This window comes from Pagrus pagrus (genome assembly GCF_965226575.1).
Source record: "Pagrus pagrus genome assembly, chromosome: 13".
NCBI lineage: Eukaryota > Metazoa > Chordata > Actinopteri > Spariformes > Sparidae > Pagrus > Pagrus pagrus.
The window spans coordinates 13,482,573-13,497,275 of NC_140197.1; the positions used below are offsets into that span (position 1 = coordinate 13,482,573).

Genomic DNA, 14,703 nt, shown 5'->3' on the forward strand with positions numbered 1-14,703 from the left:
ATGGTGTACATTACTAATTGTTTGCTCTGGCAGAACACATTCTTTTTTCCCCATTTTTGGTGTTTTTCTCAAGGTCAGACAGCTGTTGGTGCACACACTGTGGCCTGTAGTTTTAATCACACACTTCTGGTTATGACTTTCTCTGTAGCCAACATTAATAGACACACGGGGGGTTGCCGGGAGCTCGGCTTTACCCACTAAAACGGTGAAAAGTACCTGCAGCTGGAGAGGTAGTCCCCGATTTACTATGGTGGCACCAGGCGCCAACAGACAAATGGTCAGAGGAACGAGGGGAAGTTTGATGGTTTGAATCCCCAGACCAGCTGGGAAAAAACCCTCCCACCCCCAATTTCTACTTAACTTCTGGTTACAGAAGGCGGAGGGGGGGGGGTCGTCAAGCTGCTCGGTCAAAAACGTCATTCAATAGATGATGAATCAACTCAATCCTCGAGCACTTTTGGAATCACAGTTTCAACCTCTGAATTTGTTTTGAAAGTACTTTCAAACAAAACTACAGGGAAGCACCTTTCTATGAAAGATTTAGTTTCATGAGGTACAGCATTTTTCCAAGTATGACCTTTTAGATACACACCCCATTTTAGAAGAAATGGAAGAGACGTTAAGAAGAAAAGCAATACTGGTGATTAAGCAACTATAATAATTGGTGCAGTGTCTGAAGATGTGCTACTGTATCATGTGACGACATCAGGCCAGTTTCGCGATGATTAATCATTCAGCAAATGTTGTGCTGATGCTATTTATTGCTCAAGTTCTTCAGAAATGGTGTCAGTCAGTTTTTTTGAATTGGATAACTTCCTACCAGACGATGCAGTGAGCAGCTGCGAGCCTCAACTCTTTGTGTATGTTCAACACTCCCTGTCCCTGCAGGCACTCGCTTGAGCTACCAAGTGTCTCTAATCATCCCGCTGGGTTGCATAAACAATACTGAAGGTAGACAATAGTGAGACTGTACTCACTCGTGCGAATAAAATCATGTGACTCAAGTTTAGTTTCGAGCCTCATATCTCCTCAAGAGAAAAACTGGCCACACTTGAGCGTGTTCATTAGAAATATACAACACCCAAAAATAGTCAGATTCTTCAAAATTTACTTTTATATTCACTTCCAAATACCTACAAGAACCAAAAACTATGCAAAACCAAGAAACTAAAAAGTCTAGCGAGGTGTTCATCATTTTATGAAGCCACAATAAATAAGTCCATGTGCTAAAATCGATCACAAATACAAAACTCCACTGCTGCACTCCACATCCAACTGCAGAACTTCCATGTTAAACACTATCAATGTGAATTCATGTCTTGGTATGCTCCTGTAAGTCAGGACAAGGTACAACTTTTTGCTCTGCAACCACAAAAAAACTACTCCCCCAGACGATGTTCTGTGATTCAACAAGTTACCAGAGGTTGTGATGAAATGGAGGTGGCGGCAGCCGAATGGTCAGAAAATTAGTTTCTGTGGTTGGAAGATTGTGGGTTTAACTTCCCAAAGACACGAGGAAAAACCCTCCTGCTCGCCACACTTACTCTGTAAGAGTGCGTTCTTAGTCAGTCACCTTGTTGAAATGAAAGTGACACTGACAGAAAACCCAACAAGGGAATTGTTTTTTTTTTTAACCATACATGTTGGAGTTAAATGCAAGACAGATTATCTTACTTACTAAACTAAGAGATACTCGGAGTAGAGATTGATTTGAATGATCTTTTCAAGAGATAAAAACTTACTGGAAGACATGTCAAACCTGATATGATTGCTCTTATAGGCTATCTTTACCCAAATCTGCCACAGACTCTTTCAACAGACATCTGGAATCCTGAAAACAGTCACAGTTTCAACCACCGTGCTGGATTTGAAAGCGAGGCTGCAGGGAGACATTTGGTTTCAATAGGTGTGTTTCCAGCCGTCTGTCTAAGGATTTCTTGAGGTCACCCACCCTCCACCCAAAAGAGGGGCATAGGGAGAACATTCGGGTGTGTTTCCATCACCAGGCTTTGGGAAAAAGTAGTAGAGCTTTACCACAAAATACAGTCATCACAGAAGAAGAAGGTCTTTCAAGAATTAAAACCAGGTCCACTGTTGATATCAGATTAGCTGTTCCACACAAAAATGAGTAGAAAAATTTAATTGTTGATATTCTAATACAGACACACATAACAAATGAAGTATCTGAAGGCACGCTGCTGCGTCATTGCTTTGATCCCTTCATAAGGCCGCTTCTTTTCAGGTAAACATTATTAATCGTTCAGCAAATGTGCTTCCAAAAAGCCCCGAAACTGCAACTCAGTCGTCACAGATGATATGATAACTCTTAAAGGCTACGACTACCTAAATTTGCCACAGCCGGTACAGTCATCACTGCTAAGTAAACAACTCGGTGGAATTTACAATGAACTCTTCTCTTCATCTGTTATTCTAAGAAGTGATTTTAAAGGTACACCACCACCATCTGAATAATCTGAAATCATAAATAAGATTAAAAGAAAAGAAAAAAAACGTGGCGCTAGTCATATTAGATTTTACACAAAGTTTCTTAAATAATTTTCATCCTTGCAGTCATGTCACTGATGAATACAGCAGATGGTGGATATAAGAATCATAGAAGAGTCAAAGAGTCAAAGAGGAGAAGAAAACAGATCAAGGAGAAGAGCTTTTCTTTGCTTGCATCATAAGATACAATTAACAGATACTGTCTGATTTACTATCTGATCTGGGGAATATGTGGTGAGCTGAACTTTCTCTCTCTCTCTGAGACGTTCTGCTTATTCAAATAGACTTGAAATGAAAACGGAATAGGCTCATTTCAAATAAGAGGTAGACTTCCTGTCTATCACCAATTTTACACCAAAATTAGCATGAATATGCAGGGTTATTTTTTTTTTAAACCGAGTAAACCCACTACAAATAGCCGTTCGCCTTTTTCACATTGCCCGGAGACGGGTCTGCCTTTCTGTTTTTTTTTACCCTCCTTGTGCGTAACGTCATTACCAACATACCGTGAAAACAGGGAACAGCAGAACGCAGCGGGTGTTATACCTCATCAAACTTAATCCAGAAGACGTTTAAACATGTTTTGAAACGTCCTACCGACTAAAATTCTGACACATCTTGCTTCTTCTTTAAGAGTTGGAATATTTCCACTTTCTATACGCACTCATCCAGTGCAGGGTCGCTGGCTGATATTGGGCGTCTAAACCCGAGTCACTAGTTTATCCAACTTTTGGATTGTTTTCTGCTAATTATATTACTGTAACTTAACTCCACAGAGACTCAGCGGAAGACAGTGAGGCTGCTTATTCTATCTGCTCTTGGGTGGTCACCGGTACTTGGCAGAGTCACACTATTACTAGGTGGAATTAAATAACAGTGTTATGACAGTGTAAGGCACATTAAGTGGAGGTTGTGCGCCCAACATCTGTTCCAAGACAATGTTATCTTGATAATACTTGATGATTATTTTTAGAGAACTGTAACCAAAGTTAGAGTTGAGTTCTCAGGAAACGGGCAAGTTTTATATTTTATATGAGCCAGGAGATGTTTTGTAGATGAAAACCTTTATCTCAATCTTTGAAGATTAAAAGGTTTGGACTGCAGGCCGAACAAACACATCTTTTGCTGCTGCTCTACATTACCCCACTTGATGCAATTTACGCATATGCTACATACTGTACATATAGACTTTGGCTACACAGGCAATCCTGGCAAGTAGGATGAATTGAGTTTTGGTCACCTCATGGGATTTGTTGATAATAATATGGAAAAAACTGAAACTGAAGAATCCTTTAATACACAACCAATGTGTGAAAAACTGATTCTAAGATACCTTTTAAAAACACTCACGCTTCAATAACAAGTTACTCTTAGAATTGAAGCTGAGATGCAGCCGGGTATTAGTTACCGAGAAGTGGAGCGCTGTGAGGTTGTGACGGTAACACAGAAGCATACGTACATCTGTTAAACGTAGTCACAACTTCAGCAGCCTATAACGCATGCAAAAAAAAAAAAAAAAAAAAAAAAAAGATTTGATACAGATGTGCAAATTTTTTTCACTGCGTGTGAAGGTTTCATCGCTCCTGTTCACATTACGGTGCAAACGTACTTGTGATATCCTGCAAGGCAGAACTAACCACGTGCAAGTTTCCATCACATCTACACACCTGTGTACAGTAGGAGAACGCTGCACAGGTTATCTCAGTGTGTGGGAAGCTGCGTGCGTACATACTGTGTGTGTGTCTGTACGCTCGTCTCTGCATCGTTGTGGTTGTGAATGTTTGCATGTGCATGTGTCTAGGTTTTGTTAAGAATGTGCAGATATTTATCCTGCAGATTCACAGGGGGTCTTTGGAGCAGAGTGCACATTATAGATGTGGTCACAGTTGTAAGAGTTTTCTCTTGCCCTTGTGCTGTGATCTTTTTTCCTTGACTGTCAGATTCTACTTTTATTGGACTAACTTAACTTAATCTAGTCTTTCATGTTCAGTCCTTAAGTTAAAGTTGGACTAAGAGTAAAAATTATAAATAAAAAAGCACGTTCCTGCAGCCTGTGGTCAGGTTTTCCCTTATATACAGTACGCCTCTGTTTCTGTGTGTGTTTCTGTGTGTGTGTCTCTTACTGAGGTCTAACACGTCATCTGTCTTTATGAGGTCTTCAGGTCTGGTCAGAGGCAACTGCGTCTCAGGTTCTCCCTGAAGCTGAAGCGATAAGGACCTCAGCATGAAGAACACACGGATCGCCTGCGGACAGAGTGGTTAGAGTTGTCTGAAACACGCTTGAAACAATCCAACAAGAAACAGACGTTGACATCAATCATACGACCTTTGTATCCCTGTCAGAATAAGGCATTCAAGTTTAATCTTCTATCTGAGCTTTGGAGTGCCGCCATTCCGGAGTCATGGGTTTGTAGCAGAGCTTGTTGGTTTTGGCAGAGCGCCAAACCAAATGAATGTAATGCGTGGTAAACCTGCTGTTTAGTATTACAACGTCATTACACGGGTATATATATAAATATATATATATGTAAATAATCCTAATCTAACAACTTGAGAGCCACTGACTTCAGATTCAAGTGTTACATGCGATGCAGTCTGAGCTTGTGTGTGGACGCACCCTGCGCGTCTTCTCTACGTCCCCACAGGGCAGTCTTTTGACGAAATCGATACCAGTCAGAGGGGTACCGGTGGGTGGCAGCAGCACTGAGGCATCCATCATCAGGTACTCCACATTCAGCGGTTTACTCTGCAAATGTACACACGTTCAGACGGACATAAGCAACACCAAGAATACAGGCGTATGCTCAGGCAAGTCATGTTTCAGAGAAAAACAAATGTGACAATGAGCCAACTAACCGTCATGCTCCTGTATTCATCTTCAAACATGTCCAGAAAGATCTCCTCGCCCTGCGATGACATCACAACATTGGAAACCAGTTAAACATAAGCCAGAGATGGTGTGGACAAAACATTTGTGGTGAATTTGGGTGGACATTTATATTGAGTTTCTGCCCCTTTTTGCATGAAACTCAGCTGTCTGTATGAGTTCTCATTCTGGTATTTGGGTAAAAAAAAAAAAAAAAACTATTCCCAAAAAATCGTATTTATACTTATTGTTATAATTCTATGTCATAATCATTCACCTTATTGTCCTATTATGGACGGAAAGATGTTAAATGCTTTATCAATTAATACTCAGATGATACCTTGACGATTGTCAAAACACTGTATGGAAGTATGCACACTCGCACGTCTATCTTTTTTGCTTTGATAATGTGCATGTTCTTTTTGTTTCTGTTTCTGGTCATGTGCCTGGACCGTGGCAGCTTTCAGTCAAAACACATTCTTCTACAGTTACATGCATTCGACCAGTGACCAATCAACAGGACTCTTCTTTATCTGGGCGCATCAAACCGTTGCAGGCCACCAGTGAAAATCCTGCTCCTCTGCTGTGTGTTTCAGCACGGCACACATATAAATGATCACTGCAGTGGGAAAGGAATTCTTAAACGATGGCCCGTCAACTAAACGCACCAAAAACAGGAAATGCTGGGCAGATAAGACAAGTTGTTTGGACACGAACGGATGAGCTTCTAAGCGTACGGGACAGTGATTGCGATGATGTTCATACTCCGCATCGGTTCATCGCGTTCATCTAACCATAAACATCCAGGCTACTTTTATCAATTCAGGAACATTTCGTTTTGAGTGCTCCACTGACACAACACTTAAATTCTGAAAGTGTTCTTTTATTGATGAAGACGGTGCTAAATGAAACTGCAATCATATGGTTTGATAAGACAAAACTGTCAATGTTTTCTTATTTCAATTTAATTTAATTTCATTATTTGATATAAATAAACATTCATCATTCAGATTCATCATTAAAACCTTGCTGTTTCCAGTTCTCAAAGGAAGCAGCTATTTGTTTTTTTACTGTGCCACTGTGGTCCTGATGAATATTTCTTTCTATAATGTAAATATTTGAAAGGAAATATCAATTAAAGAAGGATCTGAAAATCATTCAAAGCCTTTTCTTTAACCCGCTGGAAGCACCAGACGCTCCGAGTCAGAACGTTGATCTCAGTGGTATTTTCCTGAATGCTGAAATGCAACTGTTTTGCCTTGATGGTCCACATGGCTGAATTGTGACATAGTCAGCCAAAACGTACACTTGTGACCGATTCCAAAACTGACTTCCAAAGAAACTCAAACAGAAAGAGAAAGCATCAACTGCTCTGAAAGCATTTGACTTATGTGAGTGACCCTATAGTATACGTAGGAAACACTTTCAGTTTTACCCATTACCTCTTCCAGGAAATGCTTTTATTTATTATCAGTGGATACACTCACACGAACACGTACAGACAAAGAGACTTGATGGTACTGTGGCTTGTGGTTCAGACTTTGTTGGAGCATGAGTCACAAGAACAACTGGTTTCGACTGTTTGTTTTCGGGTTATTCTCCCAAAGTTACTCCTTTTCTGTCCATTCGTTCGTCCCAGTAGCTGTCTCTATCTGAGCAGCCAGAATAGTCATGTACAACTGAAATCCTCTGTACTAGAGCAGTCAGCACATTCCTAACTAGTTTACATCAGTGTAACACGGCTTCATGTTATATACTGCATGTCTGTGGGTAGATGGGAGAGAAGCACTTATTTCCGGATGTTAGTGGTGTACGTGTGTGCTGGTGTGTGTTACTGTGTGTGCTTACTTTGTAGAATCTCCTCAGTAAGTGCAGACTTTCTTCTCTAGCACCCTGCAAAAACAAAAAACACAAAAAACGTGTTAACATGTAGAAAAAAAACAACCAATCTCTGCAATACTTTAGGAAAAACTTTAGTCCCCTATATATTTCTGGACGAAAATGGACAAAGCAGAAGACTGACGTGTATTGTATCAATTGTTACACTTTTCTTTTTTTTTTATAAATGTATCAAACAGCAAGTCACTATTACATGCAACAAAGCAAACTTTTCTCCCTGTTCTCCTTCCCATCTATTGTTACACTTTTCTACATAAAATAACACAACTTACAACTATTGTTATGACTCCATGTCAATTCAATCAAATCTTTATCTTGGCAAACCTAATTCATAGCACAAACATTAAAACCTAACAGACTTTGTTACAGACTTTGCTGTTGCTCTCCAACTAGCTTCACTCGTTCAAATCTTTTGAAACTGCTTTCTACCACCTCAAAATGTGGTCTGGGGACCCCCAGCGTTCCTTGAGGGTTTGAGGGGGTCCCCGGCAAAACAGGAAATGTATGTTCTGGCACTGGGTGACTCATTGGATGGAGTTACAGTGATAATCTACGAGTCATTTCATCTTGGGTTTTACACAGTTTCAGTAATATAACATCTAAAAGGAAAAATCTTATCAAATGGGAGTCTGTGGACTAATTTGTGTCAGTTTAGGGGTCCCTTGAGAGGCTTGAGAACCACAGTTGTTTTTACATAAACACGTCAGTACTGAGTGTTTGTGTTTTGTCTTTTTATGATTCTTTATAGACCACGAGCTGAAGATCATTTGGAAACCAAGTTTTACTGGAACTAATTCCATGTAATGATGAATCATGTTTTCTTTTCTTTCAACCTGCAGTTTTTTTCTTAACACTTCCGCAATTCAATGTATTGGAACATAACTTGCCAACTATGATGACATTTACATGGTCATTTTTAAGAAATGCTGCTGCAAATTCAGACATTTTGGGGCACAAAAAAAATCACAAAACAACTTGTGACATAGTGGAGGGGCCTGACAAAACAACAATTTTATACAAAATTAGTTTGAATTTAAAATTATTCATGTGGTTGTAAAATGCTCCAGGGCGTCATTCTTAAAAAATGTACAAGAATCTTACAAAGTACTACTTAAAATTCAGGCACATGCTAATCACATCTTCAACCTCCGAGCTGTTCCTGAAAAAGCATGACTACTGTGAATGATATTCATATGGGTAACTACCAGTGAACCCCACACTTGAACGTGATACAGTATGATGTAATGCAACTGTTAATAGATAGATGTTCTTCCTGCAGGGACAGGAGACTGAACCAAGTTTAAGATACGATAATCCTAGAACAATGTGAAGTCTTATGTGATTAGCACTAAATAAACTCAACTTGGAAATGTCTGCCTGTCTTCCTGTCAGAGATAAGTAACATGAGGAGTCAGCCGTTTCCTCCACAGCAGGGTGGAGAGGGCACGGTCAACGGCATCTTTACATAATATCACAGAATTATAACAGAATTTTTTTTGTTAGTTTTCTGGCATTCTGCCTCTGTTGGATAGCACAAACTACAGTGCCAGATTTCATAAGTCGACCAAACATTAAGCAAATTGAACTTGAAAACTTGATGAGACAAAAACAAATCCTGGAAAATCCCTTGTCATTGGCATTTCAGCCAAAGGAGCACTGACCCAATTCTTCAAGCAGAATGTTTAATTAAAAAATAAAAATCACACAAGCAGTAGGACAACTACTTCCTCTAACTGAAGAATAAAAAGAAGAAAAAAAAGACAGAGAGGCTCGGAGGATTACCCTGAAGGGAGAGACAAGGAAATCAAACATTTACCAGAAGGACGGGAAAGCAGGAAGTGGAGGAAGAGGGAGTGAATGAGGAGGTGATCACAGTTTAGGAGGTGTGATGTAAGGTTGGACACTTAAAAGGAAGAGGGGGGAAAAGGATGATCCTGCTTGTCATCATTTCTAAACCGTCAGTCATTAACCATGAGCTCAAACACGCCTTGTCCATAACCACAAATTAGCACCCGTTGAGAAACTGCAGCTACGGATTCTGAGGAAGTGGTGGAGTCAGTTATATAGTTAGAGTTGTTTTACTGCATTGCTGTGACCCTCTGATCCCTGGAACTCCTTGACATACATGCTACGAGAGGAGTGTGTACATATTTGTGTGTGTTGTACCTCCAGGCAGGCCAGATGAACGTCTTTGATTATACAGTGGTTTCCAGACAGGACCGACTGCTTTAACAAAAGGCAGCTCAGCTCCAGGGTAGCTAGACGCACTTTACCATCTGCACACACACCAGAGAATATATATCAATAAGAAATGAGGACAACTTACTGTACGTGTACATCATCTTGGAAGAAAAGACTGGCACTTGTTCAAACTGGAATTTGACTAAGGCCTCACTTGGTGGTTATTGAGATGACTAAAGATATAAAAAAATTCATGATCAAAGGCAGGTGACAGTGTGTGTGTGTGTGTGTGTGTGTGTGTGTGTGTGTGTGTTACCTGGCTGTGCTGCATGGCTCATAACTCTGATCAGTCTCTCTGCCAGCACCAGGCTGTAAGAGCTCCTCTCCTGGTCGGGAACCGGCAACTGCAGACGTTCCAGGAGATCTCGGTTTATACCTACAGACAGGTGGGCAGGCAGAGCGGGTGAGGAGAAGGGTGAATTATTACTTCTGAATCGATTAATCTGCTGATTATTTTAATGATTAATCAATTGATTATTTACTCTATAAAAAGTTGTGGATTGTATTGTTAAAAAAAAAAGAAAATAGTAAAAAGAAAAGAAAAGAAAAGAAAAGAAAAGAAAAGAAAAGAAAAGAAAAGAAAGCATTATAGAGTTATTTTCTGTTATTCAGCCTGCTCTTACTGGTAAAAAAGGGGTGGACAAAACTATTAATAATGCATAGAAGTCACGCACATCTAATTATGAAAACATGACAAACAAGAATAGCTTCATGGCTCCAGCTCCCTGGAGCTACAGTGCGTGAGCCTTTTTTTCATGTGGACAAAATAATAGATACCCCTTCTCTGTATAATGCAATACAATTCAGCGACACAAGAAACTATATCCTCCAAAATGACCTTAAAGTTAAACAGTGTTGACAAACACTAAACATTATCACCTTCGTGAAGGTTGGATTTCTTGCAGGACTCTTGTATGTTCTGCATTATCTTTGGCCTGGTGAACCTAATAAACTGGCAACTGAAAATACACTGGACCAAATTCGTTCAGATGTGAATTAGGATTCAACAGCATTCTGTTCTGTTGAGTCAATCTAGTGTTTTTGGACCTCCAGTATGGGTACCATACCTTCATTTACCTTGTGTATCTACAATGAGCTATGGCAACCGAATGACTGCACATGTGTATAAATAAGAAGAAGGCCAACCTTTGCTGTGTGAGACAGCATAAAGCAGGCAGAGGACAAACAGTGCGTGGTAGTCATCGTTTGTGCAGTCGAGAGCACTGTACACCATGTCTAAGAACGGCCTGCAGAGAGAGAGAGAGAGAGAGAGAGAGAGAGAGAGAGAGAGAACAGCATCAGTCCACAGACACTTCTGCCTCCTCTTTAATTCATTATTTCCACTTCCTAGACCAATCTAATAAGACTCTGGTGCGTTCAGATATGGGTGTGCATGTACCTGCTCCTCTGTGTGTGTGTTCGGGTGGCTGCAGCAGTCTTCTCCTCATCAGTGATGTTCTGCTCCGTCAGCTCGGACACCTTACACTTCTCCATCACCACCATCTCTATCTCTGTGTGCACACACACACGCATGTTCTTCTTGCTTACCTACATAACTGTCCATCAATGTGACATTTTCATTTTTAATGCATACTCATCACATTCACGTCACACAGCCTAAACACAAGCACACAGCATAGCTATGAGGGAAATGTCACCAGTGATCATGAATGTACATTCTGACGTGCTTCCTTCTCACACTTGTGTGGTTCAAAGAAATGATGAAATGTGTTAAAGCAGCAAAGGTGGGCCAATCTTCCAATTGATTAGAAAACAAAATATTGATTTTTTTTCAATGCATAAAATTTACCGTTTGTTCTAAGCACATCAATTACAAGATACATTAAAGCCAATGCGGTACAGCAAAGTTACCATGTATTCTTCAAGAAGTTTCTCCTTTTATCACTGCTCTTATCAATCAGTTAAATAAGGTAGGTGTTGTTTTTCCGCCCCAAAAGGTTCATGTGTCATTTTGAAACAGTTTCTCTGCAGCCCACGATGCCATTAGTTTTACATCCCATGCTGCAGCCCTGCACAAAGACTCCCTGCAAAAAGAGTCGATTCAGTCAAAGTTGAGAAGGAATCAGTTCAGATGAGTGAGATGGTCAGACATTTAGATTTTACACACACACACACACACGCCGATACTAACAAACACACACATGCACACAGAGCAGGAGTGAGAGACAGGCGGAGAGGTGAGGAGCACAGGATGGATGGTGTGTCACCGTGGAAATGGACAGACTGCTGCCATGGAGACTGTGTTGGACATGTGACCAGTGGTGCCAAACAGGGGAAGCAGCAGAAAGACAGGGGCCTCATCTCAAAACTAGCCAAAGAGGAATTCATGATTAAATTGACTCTCTTTCTGTTTAGGCTGTTTTTCTTCTGCATTTTTCTTTTAGTCTCAACTTTGATCCCTCTTTTGTTCTTTGACATCTGTTGCTTTTAACACTTTTCCAGAATCATGCGAATCATTAAAAGGTCATTCTGGTATCTTTAAACCTGGGCCTTATTTTACTCATTTTGGGGTTTAAATGACGTACAAAAAGTTTTGGAATTAGGACAGCTCTTAAGTAACCCTTTAATGACTAAGACCACACAGTAACACAAACAAACTAACTGATCGAAGCAGCAGTAGACCAGCAACTCCCATGTCCTGCGAGGTAAAATTACTGTTTTTGTCAATGGAGTCTGGTGGCTTTAAACAGAGCATTATAACAGCCGTTTCTAGTTAAACAAAAATGATCTTACTCTTGGACAAAAAGGTTTATCCCTTTATGGAATCCTTTCCAAAATGTTGTCTAATAACAACATTAGACTGTCTGCAAAAACAAGCACTTTTAGTGTATGTACAGGTGCAGGCGCATTGGAGCCATCGCAGCTCGATTCCTGGCTGCTGGCTGAGGCGATCTACTGGATCAACCCCAAAACTTTTTGTACCTTTTGGTCATTTAGACACTAAAATACGTAAAAAAAATAAAGTCCAGGTTAAAAAAAATACAGGAATTACCCTATAACTTGAGAAATCTCTCACCACTGCTTAAGAGGCTGCACATTCTACACTGAATTTGAGTAAATGCATGGAGATGACAGCAGCAGTCATGTGCACACTAAATTAAGGGCACATTTACAGTAAAAGTTAAGCTGCTCAGTCTCTCGCTCTTTTCTGTTTGGAGACGAGGGCTGCTGCTGTGGTGGTTGTTGGGTAACCAGGGTGCATCATGGGAAACTGTGTCTGGTTGATGGGAGTAAAGAAACACTCACAAACACAGTCCTGTACTGCTAGGTCCAACGAGACACACACTCACCTTCCGCCGTCTCCCCACTCGCTCTGCTTCCCTTAGAACTCCCACCTCCTCCTCCTCCTCCTACTCCCTCTGTACCTTTTCCCTTCTCCCTCTCTCGGCCTCCCTCCCTCTCTCCTCCTCTGCCGCTATCGTCGTCCCAGCCCTCCTCTCCTCCTCCTCCTCCTCCGCTGCCTCCTCCCCCTCCCCCAGCCCTTTCGTCGTCCTCCTCCTCGCCCAGGTTTTTGTAGTTTGGCCTCTTCTGTGTTCTCTTGCGGCCACGGTGGCGGGACAGCTCCAGGGAGCGCTCCAGAGACTCCGGGGGCTTGGTGAACCGCCGCACACCTCCTGCACTGGTCTGTGGAGGAATCAGAGGGGTGAGACTGTGAGCCGGATGTTTGGAAAGTGATGATTACAGTGCAGTTATTTCATCAACTCTAAATTATTTTTAAATCCTTTGTGGTGATCATGAAATCATGTACGTATTTTGTCATCATGTGCTTTCAAAGATGTTTTGGGCCAATACAAAGCTGTAGCTGCTGTTGGTGGGTTGGTTGGAACCAGTCTGTGCTGAATACAAACGGCAGATAATGGTTCAAAACCACTGAGAAATAGAAGAAGAAAAAAACTCAAAGACAGGACACTTAGAGGAAACCAACTGCCCTGTTTCCAGAAAACCATATCGCTGTGACCATTTACTGTTAGATGTGCGTGCAAAAAACAGACACGCATGAACATGCATTAGAACACAAACTCAAAAACACGCTTGCATAACTGATGTGCCTATATCTTCTCACACAAACACAGAGCCTTACAGTAAATCTTTCCCGCATCTCTTCGATCAAAGTCCGTTAAAAAGACATAAGCCACTTCCTCCCAGATAAACTTTATCAGCACAGAGGAGAAAATGACCACTTGACACACACTCACGCGCACTCACGCGCACTCACGCGCACACACACACACACACACACACACACACACACACACACACACACACACACACACACACACACACACACACACACACACACACACACACACACACACACACACACACACACACACACACACACACGATCTCTGGCTTTGAGGTCATAGAAGCCATACTGGAACTAGAATACACAAACTTCTCACACATAACACCAGAACTTGTACCAAAATGCTGATACGCTCACAGGAAACAGCTGGTAAATGATAAGATGCTGAGCAAAGATTTGAACAGTGACTTACAGTAAAACTGACTAATCATAAATTACAATTATCACTACTACTAATTGTGGGGATAAAACTGAAAACAGAAAATTGTTTGGCAAAGATTAATATGTGTTTTTAAATGTTTTTGTTGCAGATTAAGTCAGTGCTATTTTTACCCTGAAGCTGAAGACCTTTAGCTTTTTAAAATAAATAATACAGAGAGGTCTTTCTTATCCTTCCTGTAGCCAGACACACTTCTAAAAACACTGATGCATGTTTTTTCTATCTGTATATTTTGTGCATCTAAGCACTTAGGATTGTACAGTCGTTGCTACTAAAATACAGCATGTATATCAGGCATAAAACCACAGACTTGTATCTGTGTGTGTGTGTGTGTGTTTTGCACCTGCTAGCTGACTATGTTCTGGTAAACCGCTCACACTCTGAGCCTATGCTGAGAAATCAATGGAGGTCACGGAGCGCGCAAGCACGCATGCACGCACACATACACACACACACAGACACACACACACACACACACACACACACACACACACACACACACACAAGCAAGCAAAACCCCACATAAACACACCTAGCATCACATCAAAAAAGGCACCATTTCCAGGTTGAGGGTATAAAAGCACAGAGCTTAAACAGTCTGCATGTGTTTTAGGGGGGAAAAAAAGGATAGATGTATAGAGATAT

General features: G+C 41.0%; 1 protein-coding gene across 4 annotated transcripts in view; it reads right to left on the bottom strand.

Annotated features, from left to right (window-relative positions):
• The window catches only part of clec16a (C-type lectin domain containing 16A), a 41,985-nt gene that overhangs the window by 12,545 nt on the left and 14,737 nt on the right, over positions 1–14,703 (bottom strand). For 3 of the 4 annotated variants that reach the window (XM_084371751.1, XM_084371753.1, XM_084371750.1), the window contains exons 10-18: positions 12,823–13,156; positions 10,911–11,022; positions 10,658–10,758; positions 9,768–9,887; positions 9,437–9,546; positions 7,220–7,264; positions 5,362–5,412; positions 5,123–5,251; positions 4,629–4,749 (exon numbers count right to left, since the gene is read on the bottom strand). In XM_084371751.1, coding sequence (XP_084227877.1) covers positions 4,629–4,749; positions 5,123–5,251; positions 5,362–5,412; positions 7,220–7,264; positions 9,437–9,546; positions 9,768–9,887; positions 10,658–10,758; positions 10,911–11,022; positions 12,823–13,156 — 1,123 coding nt within the window. The remainder of the gene's footprint in view (positions 1–4,628; positions 4,750–5,122; positions 5,252–5,361; positions 5,413–7,219; positions 7,265–9,436; positions 9,547–9,767; positions 9,888–10,657; positions 10,759–10,910; positions 11,023–12,822; positions 13,157–14,703) is intronic. The other variant, XM_084371752.1, reaches the window with a different exon arrangement.